At 37.2% G+C, this 19,292-nt stretch overlaps 1 protein-coding gene across 2 annotated transcripts in view; it reads left to right on the top strand.

Annotated features, from left to right (window-relative positions):
- The first annotated feature begins 346 nt into the window (after positions 1-346).
- The window catches only part of FMN2 (formin 2), a 453,830-nt gene continuing 434,884 nt past the window's right edge, over positions 347-19,292 (top strand). For both annotated transcript variants that reach the window (XM_044674186.1, XM_044674185.1), the window contains exon 1: positions 347-1,931. In XM_044674186.1, the coding sequence (XP_044530121.1) occupies positions 347-1,931 (1,585 nt within the window). The remainder of the gene's footprint in view (positions 1,932-19,292) is intronic.

Here is a 19,292-nt window from a genome sequence, read left to right as displayed (position 1 = left end):
AGGGGGCGGTGGTGACCCGCCCAGAGCGCAGCAGCAGCTGCGTCAGGAGCAGCCATTGGAAGGAGCTGTCTGCGGCGGGGAGTGCTGCACTGAGCATGTTCGAGCCCATCAGAGTCCAAGCTGCAGCAGCAGCAGCAGTCACAGCAGCAGGAGCCGCCTTGCATTATGCAAAGCAGAGGCTCCAGCAGATGGAAGAGGGGCCAAACAAGAGCGCGTTTCCTTCCCTGCTGGGCAGTTTGCACATTGGCCTGCCTTCCCCAGGAGTCTCCCCCAGACCAAGCCAGGGAATGAGAGCCTTTGGGATGGCCTGACTGCGGACTGGGCGGCATTGCAACGGGATTGCAATATGGGGAATCAGGATGGCAAACTGAAGAGGAGCGCAGGTGATGTCTCCCATGAAGGAGGGGGAGGCGGTGGATGTGGCGGGGAGGATGCTATTGGGCCCAGGGATGCTGAAGGCACCAAGAAGGGTAGCGGAGGAAAGAAGGCGCTGGGCAAACACGGAAAGGGGGGAGGGGGAAGTAGCACTGGAGAGTCTGGCAAGAAGAAGAGCAAGTCGGACTCGAGAGCCTCAGTTTTTTACAACCTGCGGATCAGGAAGAACCTATCTAAGGGAAAGGGGGGCGCCGGTTCACGGGAAGATGTGCTGGACTCCCAGGCCCTACAAACGGGGGAGCTGGACAGCGCTCACTCCTTGGTCACGAAGACCCCTGATCTTAGCCTGTCTGCTGATGAAGTGGGCCTGTCAGATACTGAGGGCACGGACCCCTTCGAAGTCAGCCGTCCAAGTGTGGTAGGGCCTGCAGGGCTCGGGGTTCAGTCCGCCATAGAAGGGGATTTGGAAGCAGCCCCTGGGGCGCAAGATGGACAAAGGACCAGTTCAGGCTCAGATACAGACATCTATAGCTTTCACTCAGCCACGGAGCAGGAGGACTTGCTCTCAGATATTCAGCAGGCAATTCGACTCCAGCAGCAACAGCAGCAGCAACAGCAGCACCAAGGTGGTGCAGTCAGCTCGGGAGACCCTTCCCCATCCCTGGGCTCTGCTCCTCTCCAACCAGGGGCCTTCCTTGGCCTGGACCACTTTCTGCTGGGGCCTGTCAGTAGAGTTGGGGAAGCCCCAGGGAGTCCAGACACCGAGCAAGCTTTATCTGCCCTCTCTGACCTCCCGGACAGTTTGCCCCCTGAGCCTACAGCTCAGGAGAAGCCACCGCCCCCTAGTGGCGTGGATTGGGAGGTCACAGCCCCCGTGGCTACTCTGCCTGCAGCCACAGACTCCCCTTCTTCCACTGCCTTCCCTTTCCCAGAGCCGGGTTTGGGAGAGACTACAACTGTAGCCTCCTCTGTTGGAGGAGCAGGAGACACAGATGATGATGAGGAGGATGCATTTGAGGATGCTCCCCGAGGTTCTCCTGGGGAGGAGTGGGACAAGAACACCCAGGAGACTCCCTCTGAGGTAGAAGAGGAGGGAGACGTGCTGAGGGCATACCCAACGCCTCCCCAAATGGACAGCCCTGTCCCGAGTCCTCGTTGCTTTAAGCCCTACCCACTAATTAACCCTTGTTATATCAAGACCACCACTCGACAACTTAGCTCACCCAATCACTCACCTTCTCAGTCCCCCAGCCAGAGCCCCCGGATTAAGAGAAGGTTAGAGCCTTCTTTGAGCAGGGGTCAAAGGGCTACCTTGGTCTCTACTGCTGCCCAGGTCAAGAAGCACAAGACAAGTGGCAGCACCTTGGTGGGGGGACTCAGCCGCTCTGCTGACTGGACAGAGGAGGTGGAGCAGAGGGAACCCAGGGTGGGTGGCTCAGCAGACCTGCTTGAATATGGGGCAGCCCAAGAAGGAGCTGATGGAACCCCCCCAACCCTGTCCAGAAAGTCCTCAGGAGTGCAGGCTGCCAATGATGTTTTCCAGAATGTATTCACAGGTGAGTTGGTTTCTACTATCTTCTTCTAAGGCTTCCATTGTTTCTAGAGACCCTAGTATTGTCATCCAAAACATTTATCCTCCTCTTATCTCACCCTTAAGAAAAAAACTATCAAATATATTGTGATTTTTTTTTTCTTTTTTACCCTTTTTGGGGCAATTTTTTCTTCCTGCTGTCTTCATTCCAACCACTAGGGGAAGTTTTCATACGTCCTGTTTGGAAAGCAAGAGCACATGATTTTGAAAGTATTCCATAGTTGTACGTTTTCCTGACTTTTTTGCCCTCATTCCCTCTAGGTGTTTCTCACTTCAAAAACTCTTCTGAGCACTCAGATTTGATTAGCAGATTACATCCATCTTGTATCATGTTTTTATTTGTATATATATGAACAACTCTCCTTCCCATTTGATTATAAGCTTCTTGAGGGTAGGAACTGTCATTTTCATTTTCTGTCTTCAATACCTACCACAGTAAATGTTAATGGAATTAAATTTGCCACAATAATTGAGAGGAACAAAATTAGTCCTGACACACATAATGAAAATTAGTCATTGTCAGGACACTCACTTTTTTGTGCAACGGGTGAATCCATCCTTGTTCTCTTCAATGACAGAAAAGCACCAAGTTTGAATGACTGAAAGACATGCTTGATCAAGATTTCAGCACAAACCTATAGTATAGGAGCATAAAAAGTATTTAGTTTTTTTCTTTGTTTCTAATTCTCCCACACTTGACTCTATTCAAAATAACTTTCCTACTTCTATACCTTTGTCTACACCATTCCTTTTTACTTGAAGCAACTTTATTTCTTCTCTTCTCTTTCTGTCAAAATTCTAAGTATCTTTGTAATTCCAGTTTTGTGACACCTTCATATATCTCGTCAGCCTACAGTAATCACATTCCCCCTGTAATCATTGCAATTAATCTCCTTTCTTTTATGATAGTCTCAGTCTTACAGGAATTTGATTCAGGTTTAACTGCTCCTTCGTAACATTTAAATAACCTTTTAAAGTATATTGATACAAATATGCCAACTCCAAAGTGAATATTGAGTATAATAATTATTTGGTTTCAGGTATCAGTCATTATAGAGTAGAAGTGGGTGCCAAAACACACACTGCAGTACTTAGTCTTTTTGTGACTTTTGTTACAGTACCTATTCGCATTACTATTAACCACAACTGTAGGGTCAATATATTGCAGTAAATGTCGAGCCACCTAAGTAAGTTACCTTCTCCTATCTGCTCAAGTCAGCTTTCAGAAGTTCTTAATAAATTGTCAGCTTGACATTTGTATACCTAATGGACTTTTGTGAAATCTTTCAAATGATGGAAGGAAAGTTAAGGTAATAGTCATTCATGGGATGGGGGTGTGGGGTTAAAATTAGTCTAAGAAAGTAAATGCCCAGTAAAAGTGGAATTTGCTAATAAGTGTCTGCATGCTGAAATAATTTGTGACTTTTATCAATGTATGAAGAAAGCTTCAAGTTACTGATACCTCTGATGAGTGAATACAAAGTTAATAGATCTGAATAACTTCCATTATTTCAAAACTTCTTCTTTATACCAGTGTTTTTATTCTAGACGAGGAATACATGAGAGATGATATATGAGTAGTTGATAGAATATCATACTCATCAGGAAGATGAGTTCAAATCCAATCTGATACTTACTTGCTATGTGACTTTGGACAAATTACTTAACTTTTCAGTGACTCAGACATCTCCTTAGGACATATCTAATTATAGGTTAGTATCACTCTTAGTGGAGAATATTAGGAACCCAAATTATATGCTTAAAATAGCATATTCTATTTTCTTCATATTCTATTTTTCTCATTCTTTTCTATTAACATCTTTGCATAAATCATTCAATAAACATATTAGGGACAACTAGGGCGTTCAGTGGATAGGAAGCCAGGCCTAGGGACAGAAGTCTTGGGTTCAAATAATGCCTCAGACACTTCTAAGCTATGTGACCCTGGGAAAGTCACTTAATACTCATTTGCTAGCCCTTACTGCTCTTCTTCCTTAGAACCAATACTTAGTATTCATTCTAAGACAGAAGGCAAGGGTTAAAAAATAAAATATTAATAGATTTGGAATCATCCCAGTAATTATAAATTTTAATTATGGCATTTGTGTTTGGAAGGAATCAGAGGAATTAAATTCTTATTCATTTCTTAGCTTTTCTGAATATCATTGATATAGTTATGTTGATAGATCTTACTGAAGCAAACTCAAATACTGAACCACATGGCTGTAGTAATATCTATTTATACAATATATTACAAAATATGAAAAACAAAACTTTCTTATACTACCACTGATGAAATTACTGTAAGCAGTGACTATCTCTGCATTTATAAACACTTGGGAATTATCTAATTTGAGTTAGTGCCTAATTTGTTGTTATATTAAAAGGGGAAGCTCAGTAGCACAATGGATAGAGCACCAGGCCTGGAGTCAGGAGGAACTGAGTTCAACTCTGTTGTCAGATACTTTCTAGCTTTGTGACCCTAGGCAAGTCACTTAACCCCAATTCCCAACTTTTGCCATTCAGAAGAGTGGGCAGATAGTTTGGATACTAAGGCAGAAGGTAAAGATTTTTTAAAAATACATTTATCATCTATCAGTGATGAGTTGATATTTTTCCAATAGTTTAGTGGGTATTTTTGCTCTTTTATCACCTGAATATGCCAATGTATTCACTCCTTGCATTATTCTATAATCTATCAGACTTTGCAGGAGTTGGGCAAACATCATTGGGAAAATGTGGGAAAAATAGCACTTACCTCATAGAACTGTTGTGGGGATCAAATGAAAGACTATATAAAGTGTTCTGCAGTCTTAATGTGCTGTATAAATGTTAGTTATTAAAGATACTTTTAATTCAATTCTATATTTTAGCAGCTGAGATAACATTTGAATCTTGGAGCTTTGAAGCAAGTGATTAGTTACAATCAGGAGTAGCCATAACAGCAAATGCTCTTCATGAAGATGATTAGGCTTAGAATTAGAATCTGTATTGCCTTCCAATGCAAAAACTGTGGTTGTAGTGTAGGGATATCACATAAATTGTCTTCAAAATGGCCATGGTTGTTTGGCCTTCTTTTTATTTTCTTGAATGAAAATAGGTATCCATATGTGTACATCCTGTGGATATACATCTACAAATACATGCACGTAACTACAGAAAGGATCTGTGATTTTTGTCAGCACGGGAGAACTCCAAATATAGAAAGTCTTGCCATCACAATCTGTCTATGATTGTTGATAAACTATAGGCTCCTGCTTGAGATACATTAGAACTTGTGACTTGCCTAGGGTCACACCATCAGAAGTTTGGTTGAATCTGGGTTTTCCTTATTTGAAGTATAGCTCTGTATTCACTTTGTAAGTTAGCTTCTATATATCTATACAGATAGTTATCCTTTATTTATTTTATATGCTCCACGAATATTTTTTAAATGATAGGTGGTCATTTTTGTTTCTCATTTTCCTGTAGGAAAAATAAGGTAGAAAAGAGATGATTCAACAGTAGTGGCAGGCATAGAAATCTTCTGATTCAGCTTAGATGTTTTTATCTCAAGTCTCTATTTGGGTGTCTAACATTACAAGAAAATTTAATTAAGAAAAAAGAGGTTGGTCTTTTTTTTTTAATAAATTTGCAAATATTTGAGGGACTTGTATGGACTGTACATTTTATATGACATCATTAAAAATATACACTATTTTATTTTTTCAGTAGTTTTTACTTAGGTAAGATTGGAGTCTTTTTCATTGTGTTTCTTACTTTCTTGCAAAAATCACTTGAAGGACATTTTCCAAGTGGTAACAGTGTGAATCTAAACTTCATCCAGAGGTCCTTTCTTCCAAATATTGACTTTTCCCTCATTATTTAGACATTGCTTCTGGTTCATTCCTACTGCTTACTTTTTTATGGCTGTCCCAGAAATATTCAAAGGCCAAGAGAGCACTTGCTATGTCCTGGGGGAATTTTCTCTGAGCATTATTGTATGTGTATTTGGATCAATTAACTGCCAGCTGCCTTAGAAAGCAAGGTGATTATTGTATCTATGACGTTCTATAGGTTTTTTTTTATTTTTAAATCAAAGCCCCCCATAAAGGAATAGATGTTTTTCTCTTTGTATTGACTAGACAACTTTAGGAAAAAGTTTTTAATTATCTGTTTTTCCGGTATTTTAGAGAAAGTTGTTTTTGTTTTGAAACATCACATCATTAACCTTACTCCATTTCCTTGTTCTGGGTATAAGAAATGGTATTATAATGCTACCAAGAAATAATGTCAAAGGGAAGACATTTAAATGTACCTTGTAGTCCATGCAATAAAAAATAAGGGATATGAACAAACAGATATTTCATTAGTATACTACATATATAAAATATATTTCGCATAATAATGTATATCTAGATCCTTCAGAGAATTAATTAACTTTCCCTTATTTTCCAGACTACTGAAGCTTACCTTTTAGATGTCAACGAAGGTTTCTGCATGTAGTTTTTTTGATAGGGAACTTTTAGAAATATTACATGTTTCTTGGCTTCTCTATCACAGAACATTCTAATCTCAGTTTAATTTTTCCTTGATAATTGGAACATTACTACAAACATGCCATACTGCTCATACATTTATACATACTATAATAAAGAGCTGTCTTCAGATCTATTGAGCTCTGTTGGGCTGTTTTTCCTTATAGGAAATGGATTGACATATTTTTGAAATTTTGAATGTGGTTTTAGCATTTTTTTCTTTTATTTGTTTTTCTACCATCCATTCTCTAATCCTTTCAGCTGTTTTTTTTCTAATTAGGATTACGAAATATGCTTACCTCAATCAAGCTCGTTAGAATTTTTTGTGGAATAAGAGTAAAGATCCTCTGAGGAGCTCTCTTACTGAGTAGTAAAATGCAGGAAGTTTGGGATGAATGTGGGGGTTTGAACTTTGACTACTCATCTCTTTTTTTAAAAAAAACAACTCACTTCTGCCAGGTGTGGTGGTACATGCTTTTTATCCCTTCTGCTGGGGACACTGAGATTGGTGGATGACTTCAATTTAGGAATTCTGAGATACCTTGAGTTATGTAGATTGGGGGGTTCACCCAGAGTTCAGTACAAATATGGTATGGCCTTGGGGAAACGGAGCCATAAGGCTGCTTTAAGAAGGAGAACCAAGTGAAACTGTCCGTATCTGAAACAAAGCAGGGTTTAGCTTCTATTCCAATCAATAGTGGGGTGAGGCCCATAAGTAGAAGCTTGCACTTTCTGCCAGGATGAAATAGTGAGACCTATCACCTAGAAAAAAATAATACTTCCATTTTTCTCAACTATGTCTATCTAGTCAGTGGTTCCCAAATTTTTTTGGCCTACTGCCCCCTTTCCAGAAAAAAATATTACTTAGTCCCCTGGAAATTATTTTTTTTTTAAAATTTTAATAGCAATTAATAGGAAAGATAAATACACCTGTGGCGATCACTGCAGCACCCACCAGGGGGCGGTAGCACCCACTTTGGGAATCACTGGAGCTAGTTGATAGGTACAAGTATTAAGACAAAAAGAACATAACACTTGCATTACTGGAGAGCTGGGTTTGAATCCCAGGTCAGTCACTAGCTATATAGCTTTGGGGAAATCATCTTATTTCTCTGAGCTGTAGTTCTCATCTTTTCAAAATGTGAATATTTTGACTAATGGGTTTTCAAGACTCCTTACAGTTTTGTCATTCTTTTGCTCTTTCTTGGAGATCTAATGTCAACGTATCCTGTTGTAAAGGTGAGAAAGACTTTTGAAAGGATGGGTAATCAGTGCATTTTCAGTGCTAATAAACTAAAACCACCTGCCCCATATGTAAATACTTCTTTATAAAGTTCCAGGCAGCGTTTTGATTATATTGGACATCAGAACTCCTTATTTAGTGATGTTTTTATATTTTTTTCTTTTTCTTCAATAAGCTCACTGGTTAAATAAGGAATTGAATGGTCTTTTCTTTAGGTGGGGGTTAAAGATAGAATAGAAAAAAACACAAATATAAACTCTTTTGCTGTTTTATAACTACAACAACTAGTACACAGGAGGCTCTATACAGTAACAACACAAGAAAGGCTTAAAGATTGTGGTATTCTCATGGCAAAGCTGAAGTTTTCATCTCTGGTATTTATAATATAGACGGCAGAGCTTGATATTTGGATAGATCACTGAGTAGGTAATACAGTCTGTGCTCTAAAAAGACTAGAATAGGAGTGATGTATACATAGTCACTATAACTTGCAAATAAATCCTCTGGTAGCAGCACTACAGGATTCTTCTGTTCCAACTAAAATTTGATGTTTGTGGCAAGTAGAATTATTAACAACCACTAGAAGAAGTACTATTAAAGCATTTTTGCTTTGGTCATAAAATTGACTTCCTGTTCTATCCTTTCCATAGACCTCTAGTATTCAGAATGTGGGTCTGGATGGCAGTCAAGCAACACTACATATCCTTTAGTGATGAATTTTAATGACTGCTTTTTGAACTGATGACTCGCCTAGTCTTTAGGGCACTTAAGCAGTTGGATGTATGCCAAATGTATTTGAGATGAAACAGGTGCTTCCAGACCTACGATGCCATATGATGCTATTGAAAGAGGTGCTAGAATTATACAGGTGGATGGTGCTTGTAATAGTTACTCTAACTTGGGGTTTTAGTTGGATGTTATTTAAATCCTTTTTCTTGATGGGGGACATAGGCTTTGAAGCCATGTGATACCTCAGGATCATTTTATAGTCTGAACCCTTCATCTTACAGAGGAGAAAATTGAGGCCCACAGAGACAGTCTGATGTTTCTCATATCACACAAATGGTGAGTGTGAGAGCTTGGATTTAAATTCAGGTCTATTAACTCCAAATCAGAAGTGCTATTTCTGCTATGTTACACTGGTATGATGTATGTAGGGTAATGTTGTATTCACATTTTCCTGCATTTGTCAAGTGCTAGTCATATAGTAGATAATTATTAAATCAAAAGGAATTTGCACTACAAAAATCTCTCTCACACTTGAAGAACTATTTTTAAATAGCTAAAACAAACACAGATATTTCACTAGAGAGCCAGAGCAACTCTAACAATTAGTTATGTCATTTCCAGTCACTCCAGGTAAAAGGTAAAATTACTGAAAGTCATTTCATCCATCAATACAGAATTAAAACAACTGCCTATCTCATATCCTAATCATCTAATTAGGACACCAAGAACAACTATCTATTCATTTTCCATCTGGGTACATTCTTTTTGGATGTTTCAATCATACCCCCAAGAGTCTAACCATTAGGATCCTCATCATCCTGCAAGACTGAATCAGTCTTGGTACTCTTATGGGAAAAAAAACAGAAGGTTAAATTAAATATTTATCTGGGTTCAGAAGGGTGAGTAGGAGACAGGAATGGACAATAGGTGGGGACTTAAAAAGCTGGGAAATTGGGTTTGGCAGTTTGGGAAATGGCAGTTGACAGGAGTGACTGTTGGACCTTACTGCCACATGGACCCACCTAGCCAAGGAGTCAGAGAAACTGCAAGTAAATGATAAGAGGGCTTATAAACACAGGTTTAATTAAAGAAAGCTATAGGCTAAAGAAGGGAAAAGGGGGTTCTATTCTTCCAGTCTATGGGCAAGCCTCAGGGACAGGGAATGGACTTATCTACACTAAGCTAGAAACTATAGCAGGGCAGGAAAGTGGGATATCCTCTCTGCAGAGTCCTGTCATACTCCAGCAGTGTTGCAGCTCTTCCAGGACCACAGTCAGTACTCCTTCAGGTGGGTAGATCTGGGAGCTAAACCAGCCCAAGTTAACCAGCAACTCATGATGGGTTTAATAGTCTCAACCAAAAATCTCCCACAAGCAGATTACTGTCTTCCTTCTGGATCCCAGGAAATCAGGGTACAAACTCCACTTCCTCTCAGGTCTCCCAGGGGGTCAGTTACGACTTATCACTAGCCAACATGGAGTCCCTCCCAGAGAGAGAGGCAACACTTCCTCCTTCCCCATTCCATTTAGAATCCTTCAGCCCTGCCTGTTAAGCCTCCTAAATAATAATTTATTAATCTACCTTACAACAGTACTCATACCTCATCAGTATCTTCTGCTTCTCGGACTGAAGGTCAGAACGATGAACTTCTCCAAAAACCACCATTTAAGAAGGGCACCACAGCTATCCATTTCTTCAATTTTTAACCCAGATACACTCCTTTGAACTTTTCCATCATGATCCTCTCTATCCCCATACTTCCCCCTTCTCCATCCTTTTTTAGCTTGTGTTTGTGTGTGTATGTGTGATCTTTCCCCTTTAGATTGTAAATTCTTTGAGCACAGAGACTGTCTTTATTTTCTTATTTGTATCCCTTGCACTTATCTCAAATCCTAGAACATCTTAAGCACTTACTAAATATTTTTTGACTGACCAGTTAAGTGTTAAAAGGTTTTAAGAGTTTTTCTGTTTCACCACTAATGCATCATTAATCCCATAAGCAGAAGGAGCTTTGCAAAAGAACATGCCTTTGTTCTCATTTTCTCGGAATCTTTTAAAAGTTTTCTCTTGCTATAGACAAATTTCAAACACTTTTGCTTGGCATGAAAGGCATTACAAAACTTAGCTACCTCTTCCTTTTATAGTCAGATCCTCCATGACCTCTTTCCAAATTCTCCCCATTCTCAGATCCAGAATAATAGATCTGTTAACTATCCCTCAAATATTGTCTGAACTTTCCTTCTTCTACACTTTTCCCCATTCTTTTATACCTAAAATGCCTTTCCCCACTTTCCATCCTCTTCTCTCCTCTCCAAATTCTCAATATCTTTCTAGACCCAGATCTGTGCTGCCTTCATATATTCTCCATCCCACAATTATCATACTCCCTCTGTCATCACTGCAGTTATTCTCTGAGCTACTCATTGGACAATTAATCATGTATGGTCTTATAATTTCTCCTATCTTTTATAATTTATATTAGTGGCATTATTTTACTTTCCTATATTTCTATGTCATTTCCCCAAATAGATGATAAATTCCTCTGATAACAAATAATGCTTTATATTTCTTGATTTTTTCCCATAATGATTATACATAGAAAACATTTAATAGACACCTATGGGTTGATTGGTTAATTAAGATAGTTCCATGGAGCTTGCAATATAATCTACATATAAAACATTTATTGTTCTTGTTGTTCAGTCAGTCTTATTTGACTTTTTGTGGTGACTCCATTTGTGGTTTTCATGGCAAACATTCTGGAGTGTTTTGTGATTTCCTTCTCCAACTTATTTTACAAATGAGGAAATAAGGCAAATGGGGTTAAGTGAATTGCCGAGGTTCACATAGCTAGTAAGTGTCTGAGGCCAGAGTTGAACTCTGAAATATGTTTTTCTGTCATCAGGTCTGGCATTCTATCTATTGTACTTGCTATCTGCCCCAAAAACACATAGAAAGTTATAATATACAGTATAATATGCTAAGTGTGATAAAGTTGAAAACAACATGTTATATAAGTTCTGAAGTAAAGGAGGACAAAGGAAAGCTTCATGACATGGTGTGCATTTAAGAACTTTAAAAAAACTTCTCATATTAAGGGAATAAGTGTGACAAAATGAAGGAAGGCCATACCAAATAGTAAATGATACTCTAAAGTGGTAATCATCAAAATAATCTGGGACTGGTCAAGGAATAGATTGGTAGATCAGTGGAATAGATTTGGGCAAAGGTTGAAATTTTCTCCAGAATGCTTTAATCAGTTCACAACTCTCCCAACAGTGTGTTTGAATTTTGTCTGTATACCTTCTCCACCATCTTGGCTATGCCCTTGTACTAAAAACTTTGATAAATATTATCACCTTTGATTCTCACAATGACTCTGTGAGTTATGTACCATTCTTATCCCCATTTTATAGTTGAGGAAACTGAGATAATCAGAGGTTAAGTGACTTGCTAATGGTCACATAGCTAGTAAGTGTTTACGGCTAGAGGATTTGAACTCGGGTCTTCCTAACCCCAGGCTTAATCCTCTTTCTACTGGACTACTTCAAAGTGTTGGCATTAGTCTGATGGGTATGAAAGACTGGTAATAGGAAAGGAAAGAATAGAAACAAGAAGATCTTTTGGAAGGCTATTATTGTGGGCCAAATTAGATGACTAATGAGAATGTGTTTTAAGGTGGTGGCAGAGAGGAAGAAGAGTAGGAAAACTACTTTGTGGGGGTAGAATTGACAGGACTTGATGACTGTAAGAAATTATTAAGATTTCATATGTATAAGCTATGAATTAGGAACCAAAGGCAAAAACAGTGAAGTCATAAAAAGAAAGCTTTATTTTTAATTTTTGGAGGAGATGTGTGAGGATATTAAACTTATTGTGTGCACTATCTGGAGATATAAAGGGAACATGAGATTAAATCTTCACAGAATCTAGTACTTTGAAGATTTACTGCTTTTATTTATTGATATGAAGATGACATGTCCATTACAACAATGAAATATGTTTTTGCCTTGAAATTAAATATTTCTAGAAGTAGAAGTGGTTTTGGAGAAGCTTAAGAAAATGATGATAGAAGAGATTATTAAAATAATATTTTAGATGTTCACATTTTAATTAACCGAAAGGAGAATTTGATTTACTGTGTAATTGGTTTGTAATATGAATGTTTTATATCCAGATGTTTATATATAAAAAAGAAAAAAAATCAGATTGTGTGTACAGTGGTCAATCCTATTTTATGGTAATACATAAATCATGGAATCTATTATAATAGAATTTAAAAGGCCTGGAGTCTATTCCCAGCCCTGTCACAAGATAACATATTATCGAGCAAGTCATTTAAGTTAGAAGTGTCTGTTTTATTATCTGTGTAATAAGATTGCTTTAGCATCTTGAAAGAATAGAAGACTATATAGGTTTAATTAAGGGTTTAATCTGTTTCATAGAGATAAATACAATAAAGTAATGTCATTAAATTTACAAGTTAACTACACCAGTGCATTTAATTTTAAGGTTTTATGTTTACTCTTTTTTTCTAGTATCTATAAGTGGTTTTCATCCAACTATTTTAGGACCTAGATTTGGAGTGGCCTTGTACACTGTCATTTAGGGATTTGTATTTCCATTCTACAAATTACTCAGGAAATAGAAGCACAGAAGGGATCCCCTGAGTTTTTTAAAGATGTGATTCTGACCTTTAAGCAGCTTTAGCCTATTTGGAGAAAATGCCACATTAAAAACAGATGAAGTGGAATGGGCCAATTTCATTATTTAAATTTACAAGGCTTCTAATACTTTATGGGTAGTTTTATAAAGCATAATACCCCTAATTGTTAACATAAATTCCTTGTCTTTAAAAGAATTCAAAAAATACTGAGATAAGAGTAGGTTAATGATGTTCAATTATTCAGAAATTGGCTGTAAATGAGTTTGGTATTGGTAGAGGATTGGTTGTTTTTGGGGCTTTTCAAATTATAGACCTGTTATTAACTATTCTGGAAGCTGAAAGGTATTTATTTTTTCTATTTTTAAAAAGTATTTTTAGGAATAAATGATATCATTGACCTCTAGTTACAGTTTATTGCCATTGAAATGCTATTAATTTTAACATTTGGAGGATAAAGGAGTAGGCACAGATTATTTTACTATCTCTTCCAGCTCTGATTTCTATCATCTTCATATTTCCATGACCATAAAAGAGCATGGATAACACTCCAGATGATTTTATTCTTTTTTTTCCTTTTGATTCAAAGATATTTTATTTTCACATTTACATATGATGATAATTTTCAACATATGTTTTCCAAAGTTCTGAGATCCAAACCATATCTCTCTCTCCCTTTCCTCCCCCACTCAGAGATGATTAGCAATTTTATCTGTGTTGTACATGTATTATCAGGCAAAAACAGACTTCCATATTGGTCATTGTTGTAAGAGAACACTCATACAAAACCCAAAATTCCAAATAAAACATTAAACAAAGTGATGTGAAAGATAATATGCTTTGATCTGCATCTATCTAACTCCAACAGTTCTTTCTCTGGATGTGGATAGTATTCTCCACCATAAGTCCTTCAGAATTGTCCCAGATCATTGCATTGTTGAGAGTTACCAAGTTTTCACAGTTGATTATTGTACAATATTGCTGCTACTATGTATAATGTTCACATTACATCCATTCACATAGATCTTTCCAGCTTTTTCTGAAACCATCCTGCTTATAATTCCTTATAGCACAGTAGTATTCCATCACCAACATGTACCATAATTTGTTCACACATTTCCCAATTGATGGATACTCCCTTAACTTCCATTTCCAATTTGTTACCATTAAAAAGCTATCAGTATTTTTGTACAAGTAGATCCTTTCATCTTGTTCTTGTTTAAAATTATGTAAAGTGGTGAATTTAACACTCAAGTTCAACACTGAGGGTTCCTTACAATATGAAAGCTATCCAAAGTTCTCTAAGGCAATGCAACAGATCAGAATGTTTAATAGACCCTACCTAGGTGGAAGGGCTGGCTTCAAGTAAAGAGTAGTAATGGGAATATATGCTTGTTATATAAAGGCCAGACAACTAAATATAGTGAGATCTGTAAGGCTGATTGCAACATAATTCACTTTTGTGTGTTTTTGACACAATTATTCAAGAAGAACATTTACTGTTATAGAAGAGCTATAACCTAATTTAATGTAACGCCAATATTGATGCAATCACAAATATTTGAAGTTGAAGTACAGAGAGGGAAAAGACATTATTACTTACCAAAGCAACCCCCAAATTTTTTGGTTTCAGTTGAATTTGTTCATTCACTTAACAGAGATTAATTAAACTACTACTGGATGGATGCAAAGATAAAACTAGTGTTTGCCCTTAAGGATCATGGATGATTACCCAACAGGACTGATTAGACACTTACCAATAAAGAAAAAACTAGATTAAGACATATGTGGAATAGAAATGCTAAAAAAATCCAAGCTCTTGTTGAGTTGAATGGATATAAGAGTTTGTTGCTTTGTATGGTATTTTTTTTGAATCTTTTTATTTAAACTCTTAACTTCTGGGTATTGGCTCATAGGTGGAAGAGTGGTAACGGTGGGCAATGGGGGTCAAGTGACTTGCCCAGGGTCACATAGCTGGGAAGTGTCTGAGGCTGGATTTGAACCTAGGACCTCCTGTCTCTAGGCCTGACTCTCAATCCACTGAGCTACCCAGCTGCCCCCTGTATAGTACTTTTTCAGATTTTTAGTAATGACTTTAATAAAGAAATGGATGATGTAGTTATCAGACCATGCAGGCTCACAAAGTTGGAAGAGAGAGCTTACATATTGTAGTATAAGGATTCAGAATGGTCTTAATAGATTTGACTGTTAAGTTGAACTTTAGATGATGAACTGTAAGAGAGTTAATGGTCTCACCTATGGATTTTTAAAAAATCAACTTCCTAAGTAAAAGATAATGTAGGTATGGTCTAAAATTACTTTAAGTAGTAAACATTTGACTTTATTGATAGTGAGAAAGGAATGGAAGCCAAAGGCAAAAGTACTATAAAACAAAAATTTGGTTGAAAAAAATCCTACGTAGAAATTATGAATATAATACCTCATACCTCAGTTTATTTAAAGCCTGATGAGAAATACAGATTAATAAAATTATTCCAGGGGCTTTTGTGAAGATGGATGGAGGATTATAAATTGAAAGAAACTAGACATATCTAAAAGTATTTTTTTCAAATACTCTACTCCCACCCCCCCCACCACCCCGCCAACAAGTTCAATGGTATTGTAGACTGCTACTTGGGAATCTGGATTCAACCACCTTCCTCACCCCAAAACAGTAGCTATGTGGCAGCAGCAATTTATTTAACTCTTCTAGATATATTGTTACTCACTTATAAAATGAGGTCATTGGAGTTGGTGACTTCTAAGGACACTTCCAGTTTTATCTCTGATCTTTTGAAAGACAATGGCATCACCACAATTTGATTCTAAGCAACAATTATGGACTGGTGAGGAAATAAATATGGTATGATGGAAAGAGTACTGGTTTTGGAATAAGAGGCAGGTTTAATCCTGATCTGTTATTTCTATCTGTGAGACCTTGGGTAAGTCATTTAACTTGTCTGGGCTACAATGTCCTCATTATATCTGATAGATGTTTTATATCTATCATCCTTTTAAAAATCCATAATACTTTGATCTAATGTGCTAATGAAGGAAGTAGAAATGGAAAAGAGAACAAATCCTAGAGGAGTTGGATTGGTCACATGTATGTAGAAGTTATCTGTGCTGAAGACAAGGGAATTGGAGGATCATCTCACAATAGAAGGAATAGGAGATACAGAGCTATAGAAAGGGCTTATCATTAGCAAAGAAAGTTCTATGATATGTCTATCAATAACTACTGTTCTGTTGGACTACTTTCCCTTCTAGATAAAATTTTAATGAAAAGCATCACCATATACATTTAATGCAGATAATATTAAATCTACTCTATTTGTTGATCCTAAAAAACAAAAAAAATCAGATACAGTAGAGTAAAATGTCATCTTAAAGACTTTTCCAACAAGGTGTATCTCATTGATTCATTAAATTAATTATTTAAAGAAAGATCTAAAAATAGAGAACCTTGTTTAACTAAGCTTATGATCAAAAATATGAAACAAGACATAATAAAGAATTAGATTGTGTCAGGAAAAATAGCTCCACCATGCCACATTAGCCTGAACAGCCCTTGACATCCCCTTGCATCAGCCTGAATATAAGCATGCAACTCTACTACAGAGGGAGGAGCAAGTGGAATTTAAAAGGGGGTCAGGAGGAAAGCATGGATCTTTTACTTCCACTCTTGAACTGACTAAGGCCTGCAGGTACTACTGTTGAAGAATATAGGCAATACACCAGCTAAATAGAGACTTTATAATCAAGTTAACCCTTTCTTTAGAGAAATCTATCTCTTCTCTCTTTCATCTCTCAGCTTCTAAACTCTGTTAATAAACCGTTAAAACTCTGATCAGGTTCCCCATTTTTATCATAACAATATTCTTGGAAAGGCTGTGTATTATTGCTAGAGACTTTATAATCAAGTTAACCCTTTCTTTAGAGAAATCTATCTCTTCTCTCTTTCATCTCTCAGCTTCTAAACTCTATTAATAAACCATTAAAACTCTGATCAGGTTCCTCATTTTTATCATAACAATATTCTTGGCAAGGCTGTGTATTATTGCCATGGAGGAAATCTGGTGAAAATATCTAAGTTGAAGATGTAATCTGGTAGATGAAGGAGGCCTTCCAAATGTTCTCTGTTAACAGATAACATCAAAACCTGGAACATTGCAGAAGCTCCTCTAAAAAATGAATAACTCCTCAAAAGATTTTGGCTTACCAATTCACACAGGGTTGATGGCAGAGGGGAGGACTGAATAAACAAAAATGTAGTATCTAGATCAGTTATGCTGAACCTTTTAGAGATGGAGTATTAGGGTCTGCCCCAACCCCACCCCCCAGAGATCAAGTACTATGCTCTTCCCCTCCACCACTGAGTACTGGGCACACCAAACCCCCATCCCTTAGGGGGCGGGAGAAAGTACTCCCATTGGGCTTCTGGCCAGAGGGGTGGGTGAAGTGAAAAAAATGTCATCAGGAGCCATGGAGAGGGGGAAGGGAGAAATTCCACCTGAGTCCCTCTACCTTTCTAATAACTAAGCTGGGGGATAGTGGTGGGGAGAGGGTGGTTGCATGCTCACAGAGAGTGCTCTGCATGCCATCTGTGGCACCTATGCCATAGGTTCACCATCACTACTCTAGATTATCACCTGCAGTTAGATGGATATTTTCTCTTTTTTCTCTTATGAAATGATCTGGTGCATAGATCTCTCCTGGTGTAATCCAGCTGTTAACCCCACCCCACCTTAGATTCGCTCTCTTTAGTGCCATTTATACATCTTCTATATCTTTAGTGCTTATCTATCAATGTATATGTGTATATATATACACATTTCATATATATTTTGTATAGATCATTTATTGGGTATGAAATTAAACAAGGGGAGGTAAGCAGAATGGATTGCCTTCAAGGAATCTGAAAGTACTTTACATCCTTCTAAACTTCTCTTAAATATAAAAAACATTAATTTAGTACTAATATTACACTAGGATGGTGCTATATGAGTAATGGAACACTAGTCTGAGAAGAATTTAAACTATCAACTGAAGGGAATGAAAAGGTGTATGATTGCTGTTACTAGGTAAAAACAAAAAAAAGTAAATTTGAAAAGAATTTGATTAACAGATATTAGAAAAGTATAATTGTGAAACAAAATGGGGTAGTCATGTGGAAAGAATAAGGAAGAGTAAGGATTAATTGGATATGTTCTCCTAGTATTCTCCCAGCATCAGGAAAAAATGATCAGGTTTGTCAGCACTTTGGATAGAGACTCCCTATGGTAAAAGTATGAGAGGATAGGGACAAAACTCATACAGAATGGACATAGATTGTCTCATTGAAGAGACTTCCAAATTCATGAATTTCTAGATTTATATTTTAATATCAATTGTATATGGCATTCTTCAATAGGTTCCATATGGATCCATTTAGTAAATAAGTCCAGTTTCTCTACTTAGGTCAGTCCAAGGTCTGGACCAAAAGGACTATATAAGCATATGTGTAGGGTTAAAGATGAAGATAATTCAGTACTTCTACTTAGAATGAAAACTGAGAGAATATTTATTAGCCTCTTCTCTTATAAAAATAAGGAATTAAAAATCATGGATTTTTGGTTCAGTAGGGACTTCAGAGTTCATTTCGAACAACTCTTACCTGAAAAAAATTGTCTACAAATATTTAAAAATAGTTGACTTACCTTTGCTTTAAAACTTCTAGTGAGAAGAAACCCATTCACTATTCTTTGTGTTAGTTCATTGTATGTTTGGATAGCACAAAATATAAAGAAGTTTCCAAACTTGTAACATATCCTTGCAATAGCATTAGGAACTTATTTTTCACAAATCACAGCTAGATAACTGACTATATAATCCTAAATTTTGCCTCTGTAGCTCCTGAAGTATTGGGGAGGGGTAAGACTACAAAATGAGGAACTTCCTGTTTCTAGGAGTGTTGGAAAGTGGCATATAATTCATTAAAGAAAACTTTTTCAGAATTTTATTTAAGGTCTGAAATCCTGGATTTATGTTACTCGCTAATTTTTAAAACATTACCACATTTCATAAAAACCCACAGGAAATGTCTAAGTTTCCCAGTCTTTTGCTTTTTATGTCTCATTTGAATGCTTTTTGTGTTATTTTTTTAAAATTCAAGTCATGATTACACAGGAACTG

The sequence above is a fragment of the Gracilinanus agilis genome, chromosome 4 (genome assembly GCF_016433145.1).
Source record: "Gracilinanus agilis isolate LMUSP501 chromosome 4, AgileGrace, whole genome shotgun sequence".
Lineage (NCBI taxonomy): Eukaryota > Metazoa > Chordata > Mammalia > Didelphimorphia > Didelphidae > Gracilinanus > Gracilinanus agilis.
Note: the sequence above shows the minus strand (reverse complement) of the source record. Positions and strands in the feature narration are given on the sequence as shown.